Below are 6,217 nucleotides of genomic sequence, written 5' to 3' on the forward strand. Positions count from 1 at the left end.
GCCAGCAGCTGGAGGAGCAGGTGTTGGTGAGGAGTGAAAGCCTCTCCCTGTGTGTGGGGGCGGGGGGCAGGGGAGAAGTCCATTCCAAGGCTGCCCCTCCCCTCAGGCGGCAGAGTCCCCTGGGCAGGGCGACTCGGGCTGGGCTGCGCTGGTTCTGGGGCAGCTCCTGGGTAGACCAGCCCTACAGCATTCCCCTAGTACCCAAGCTCCCCAGACACGCCTCCTCTTTAGCAGGCTCCTCTCTGCCAAGGCCCCGTCCCCCCTCCTGCTCCCTGCATCCCTGAGACCCAGGATGGGGCCATGGCAGACCTGACCAACCATGTGCCTGGAACAGGAGTGGCCAAAAGCTGAGCTGGCGTTACAGTGACTTCTACCAACACAGGCTGTTATCCTCCTCGCGGCTGCTGACATTCCATTAGCATGAGTGACCCAGAGTGGAATTTCTCAACCCAACCACATCCTTTCTGGGCTGGGGCAAGCACTCCAACAGTCACCCTCTGGTCAGATCCTTCACTCCCTGATCCTGGGAGGCTCCAGATTAGCTCCTGAGGAGATTTCCTAGGTCTCCCAGCTCAGCACTGCCAGTGAGATTTTCCTCAACAAAGCGCCCTGCCCTGGCTGTCCAGGACATCAATCCAAACGTCTGTGTGCGCCACCTTCCACTCCTGCCACCCCTCCACATGACCCCGGGTACCCGTGCACTGCTCACATGGGTACCGGCAGCTCTCTGAACTGCAGGACAGGCTGCTGGGCTCATCCATATTCTGCTTCATGGTGTCATGCTGCTGGGATTCGCCCTTCCCCCCCACCCAGCCAACTTCCTAGCCAGAAGTTACCCTCCGACTTCCTGTACACGCGCCCCTCCGGGGCAGCCTTCACTACATCAGGATGTGGTCATGCACACACTTGCTGGCACGCCTCTAACCCACCGCTGAAGTCTCTCCCTTCTCGCAACATGGATCAGCAAACAACTCTCCTCCCTTGGAAGAGGCAACTTTGCTGCTCTTCTAAGATCACCAAACCTCCAGGCCCTGTTGGAGCCCAGGGCTCCCTCTCCATCCCATCTATCAGGTTGGGTGTTCTTCAAACAACAGCACAGAAGGCTGGCAGAGCCCTGGGAGGGCCACCCTGGCTGGTAGGCAACACTTTTGGGCCCACACCACGGGCCACAGCCTCATCTGAATGCTGTGCTTCCTGCGTGGGCCATGCTGCTGTATTGGGGGCCGAGAGATACGACGGGCTTGCCCAGCTCCCCGGCCCCTCAGCCAACCCAGCTCCCGGCATGCCTGTTTTATATACTTAATGAATCTAAACTGCCATGTGAAGAAAGGATTCGGAGGCTCTAAAAAAGACGACTATTTTAATCCCGTGGCTCCAGTTCTCCTCTTCTGAGAAGTCCCAGTGTGACCACCCCTGCCCTTCTCTGAATGTTCCAGACAGTCTACAATAAGCACTTAATTACATTATATATTTCTTTTTTGCCACATGGCTTATGAGTTTATTAATAATGAAGATAGGCTCATATCAGTCATTTTAAAATTCAGACACTGTGGAAACAGTTTGTAGCCAGTCCTGCCTGCAGATGGTAAAACCACCATTCGTCTTGTCCTGTGTCCTGTCGTGGGTGCCCCTGCAGGACAGAGCCCTGCCTTCCTCCACATCAGTGTTCTTCTAGCTCCCCCAGTGCCCGGCACAGAGCTGAGCACACGGTGTCAGCTTGGTACTGTGAAAATGCGTGTTGTTATAACCATCCGGTCATGTTCTAGGTCTCGCAATCCATGTTAAATCAGAGCCAATTTCTGACCCCACTGCTTCCCGTTGCTGGTTCCTGGCTAGGAGGTGGGTGGGAGAGGAATCTGCTCACTTGCTGCTTCATAACTGTAGAATGGGCTGGGATCACGCAGCCAACAGGCAACGAGCTGGCTACTCCATTTGAAGCTGTCCAGAAACAAAGCTGTCCAGGGCCTGGGGAGGAACTGGGAGTCCCGGGCATGACGTCAAGATGCCTGGCTCCTTGTGACGGGGGCGGGGGGTGGGAGGNTACAATTATAGAGTAGCAACGAAAATAATTTTATGGTTGGGGGTCACCACAACATGAGGAACTGTATTAAGGGGTCGTGGCATTAGGAAGGTTGAGAACCGCTGTGCTAGACCAATATACAGCACTGCTCCTGCCCTAAAGAACCTGACAGCCAGATGAGGAGAAGAGACAGTCCAAGTTGAGCAATCAGGAAAGACCCGGATGGAGAGAGCGAAAAGGCAGCATCAGAGGCAGGGTGACCAGAGGTGCCATGAGAAGGACACCTGAGCAGGCCCTGAGGGACAGTGTGTATAAGCGAAAGCACAACAGGAGGTAGGACAGGTTAGGCCAGCCTCTCAGGCTGTGGATTCTGGCCTTGATCCTTACCTGTCCCAAACTAGATTTTACAAGCCCTGGTTTGTGGCTCCAGGTTGAGAAAGAATGCTCCCTTTTCTTGGGAAAGCCAGAAAGGTACTGGATCCTGGCATCTGGTCCCAACCATTTGCCTCCAGGTATCTGGCCTGGCTGAGCCCTGCCCTACCCTGGAGGTTCCTCAGGAGAAGAGCCTAGGGGAGGAGCCCCACCAGGCCCTGAGATCAGAGATGAGTGTGTGGGTGGGTGGTGACTTGAAAAGACCCCTAGGCAAACCCCACTGCCCCTGCAGCCCCACAGTTCTGCTCCCTAGGAGTGAGCACAGGCTGGGCCCTACATGCCCAGAGACAAGGCTGCAGCTCAGGGGGGCCCTATCGAGACCACCTGGATGAGCAGGTAACCAGTTATCCTACTAAGAGGTGGTCCCTGCCAGTTCCAGGGACAGCTCCTCTCACAAAGGGAGCAGGGTTATGCACCTGCCCAAGCAGCCACAGCCGGCAAGTTGCAGAGAGAGGTGCATCTGAACACTGTTCCCCCTCACACCAGAGTCTGGCCCTCATCCTCACATCACCCAGCTGCCAGGTGGCTCCCCATGTCCTTTCTGAAAAATCCCTCACCCCAGAGTCTTCTTCTGGCAGCTTCCATCTACTGATCCTGCTCTGCCCGGGAATTTTCCAGGTGCAAAGGCCTACAAGGAGGGCTGACCCTACCCGGCCCAAGGGTTTTACTCCATTGGATTACTCTGGGGCCTCTTCTGTAAACTTCACTGTTAGAGACATGCCTCTGGGGACTCTGAAAGTCTTCTAGGCTCTCAGAGTGCCTGTAAAAAAATGCAACTACATCCACCAGAGTTGGGTTTCCCTAAGGCCTTAGGGAGATGACAGCCAGCAGTCCCAGAGAAGGGGAGAAGGTGGGGTCCAAAGGACCAGGAAGAAGCAGTGCACTGTCAGGCATGAGGCCCTTTTCCACTTTGGGCTCACAGGCTGAACCCCAGCATCCCAGTGGATCTGAGCAAAGACTTTCAGCAGGCTCAGCCTGGACAAGAGTGCCCTGCTCCTGCCCAGGAAAAACGCAGAGCCCAGGCTGGGGACTGTCGTAGGAGACAGGGTTCGTCGAGACAGTGGGTAAGTGGGGAGGAGTGGGGGTGCCTTCAGGAACGTGGCTTCCTCCTCTTCTAGCTTCCACATGGAACAGGAAAGAAGTGACAGCCTCCATGGGCTGGGACTCAGGAGACTCAGGTTGAAGCCTCAGCGCTACCATTTACCAGGTGAGTAGCTCTGGCCAATTATATAAGGTCCCTGAGTCTCAGTTTCCCCATTGGGGGGAGAATCAAATCTGAAAATGTCTAAGATATAGGCAGCTGATACGGAAGACGGAGCAGCAAGCCCAGCACCTGGCCTAGATGCTCAACAATGATTTCTCTTCCTTCTTACCCCTCTGAACTTCTGTCTCCTAAACAGGTTTTTATGTACTTCACAGAGGATTGTCACAAGGTTAAAATTAGACCAGGGATGTAAAAGGCCCCAGGAGCAGTAAGGCCCACATTCTCATTCAAACCTCATCACCCCCCGCCCACCAGGCATGTGTCCACGAAGCAGTGGGCGGTTGCCCTGGCAACCACCGCCTGTCAACCCTCTGGCAAACCCAAGAGATGACGACAGCCACTCACCCCAGCTGGGGGAAGTTGTACAGGGTCTGCCACAGCCGCAGCATTTGTCTGCAGGTCACGAGAGCTTCCTCTGGGCCTTTCAGTACCTGCTCCAGCTTCACCTTCGTGAACATCAGGCTGCGGGGTGGAGGGAGAACGGCAGTCAGCATGCCCTCGAGGGGGCTCCCTGTCCCCAGGGTTTTCTTCCCACAGTGGGATCCCAAGGAGTTCAGACCCACCAGAACAGCCCCCACAGAAGGCAGAGTGCCCATGAGCACGGCGGCCTCGGCCATACCCCTAAATCACTTGAACTCTCCATGCCTCAGTTTCTCCATATTGTGTGCCAAAGCACAAAGCACTCTTCGGCATTCACCAGCGTCCACACCGCTCATCCTCTTGTCCCCTGATCATAGCCTATCTCGCCCTACCCTCTCTGAAGCACTGTCAAGTGTGGTTATTAGTCTTGCTTTGTTTGCAGATCCCCTTTGAACATGTGGCTATCTGTATGCTGACATACCCATGGGCCCGAGAAGGGGATTTGTATAAGAGACAGACCCAGACCCAGAAAGCAACTCTGAATCAAGGAAAGAGGCTAAGCAAGGAATTGGTAAAAAGGTCACTAAAGATCAGGGTTCTGCTTTCTCCTTGCCAGCACACAGTAGGTGATCAGTTAACATCTCCACAATTAATTTGCAAACTTGCTTTCTGACCTGAGATACTTGAGGACACTCATGTTTAACGTTATCAAAGTTAAGGGCCTTCATTGAACTTCCTAAAATGGCCAGCTCCCCTTATATATTCAATAGGATTAAAGCTACATGAAGTCCTATTCGGTCACCACTTAGGAACACAGTTACTGAGCAAAGGGAGAGAGCAACCTCAGAATCTCTTTCAGCCAGAAAACTGAAAGTCCTCTGAAGTAAGAATGGTGCAGGGATGTGGCCCTAACAGAGGGTGGGAAGAGAGGGAAAGGGCTAGTTCCACCAGGAAGCAAGGCCACAGGAGGTGCCCATGCCTGCCTCCCTCTGCCCAGGACACAGCAGAGACCACTGGGAGACTGGCTCACCAGGACTGGGGTGGGGTCTGGATATCCTGCTGTGCCAGGGGTTAGACCTTCAGTTGCTGGGGAGGTCTGGGGACACTTAGAAGGTTTAAGGCAGTGGTTATTGGCCAATGGGTATGGAAGTGCTGTGCTTTTTATTTTTTACCATGGGTTCTGTCAGCCACACGGATACACACCAGCGTCCTGGGCAAACTGGCTGAGCCACTGAGGCCCAAACAAGGCTGAGCCTCCTGGTTCTCACTGGGTGGTAAGCAGTGAGGCCCTTTTATTCCCAGCATCGCTGTTGGGTAAACCCACATGACTGTCAGGCCCTGAACTTGATTGCTGCACGGTGGTTCTGCCAATCTATCTGAGATTGGCAACCAGGCCCTCACAGAGGCTGAGTCCTGTATCTAGACAGGCTGCAGCAGTGGGCAGGGTCCAGTTATGGAGGTCAGGAGTCCACCTGGGAACTTTCCCCTCTGATCTTCCTCTCTCAGGGCCCTGGCCTCCCCTGCCTTGTACTGAGGCCTGAGCTCCAGGCTCATGAAGAACTTTGATGGCCTCACTGCTCACACTTTGTTTTTATTAGACTGTGACTTGTTGGTAGAGATTGAAAAGGGTGGAATTTGCCCCATTCCTCTTTTGAGAGGAGGGGGCTCGAGCAAGTATTTTTCTTCCTCATTTTTCCTCAAACATGCTACGTGCCTTTTCCACTCCTTCGCACATGGTACTCCCACTGCACCCCCATAAGGCCCCTCTCCATTTGCACCTAACTTCCACGATGGACTTTAAACCCCACCTCCCCCAGGAAGCCTTCCCCAGACTCCCAGGATGCCCCGCTGGCCTACAAGGTGACAGGGCAGGAACGGTGGTCCGCACAGTGCGGCCTGCACAGGAATGTGGTCTCAGCGTCCTGTGAGGGCGGCTGCTGGGGAGAACTGGTCCTGCTCCTATTTTCCTTTCCCCGATTCTCAAAGGGGCCAACACTCCCCAAGTACTAGGAGCTTCTACTTTAGGGAATATGAAGTGGAAGACACAATTTCTGCCTTCAAGGTAACAATTAGTGCTACCAATGACAAATTGCCCAGAGAATCAAGTGTTGTATTTTTGGATCAGACTCAGTGCCAGGAAA

At 54.2% G+C, this 6,217-nt stretch overlaps 1 protein-coding gene across 3 annotated transcripts in view; it reads right to left on the reverse strand.

Annotated features, from left to right (window-relative positions):
- TTC7A (tetratricopeptide repeat domain 7A) overlaps nucleotides 1-6,217 on the reverse strand; it is a 129,791-nt gene that overhangs the window by 28,282 nt on the left and 95,292 nt on the right. For all 3 annotated transcript variants that reach the window (XM_019655863.1, XM_019655864.1, XM_019655865.1), the window contains one exon: nucleotides 4,062-4,178. In XM_019655863.1, the coding sequence (XP_019511408.1) occupies nucleotides 4,062-4,178 (117 nt within the window). The remainder of the gene's footprint in view (nucleotides 1-4,061; nucleotides 4,179-6,217) is intronic.

This window comes from Hipposideros armiger, unplaced genomic scaffold (genome assembly GCF_001890085.2).
Source record: "Hipposideros armiger isolate ML-2016 unplaced genomic scaffold, ASM189008v1 scaffold_248, whole genome shotgun sequence".
NCBI lineage: Eukaryota > Metazoa > Chordata > Mammalia > Chiroptera > Hipposideridae > Hipposideros > Hipposideros armiger.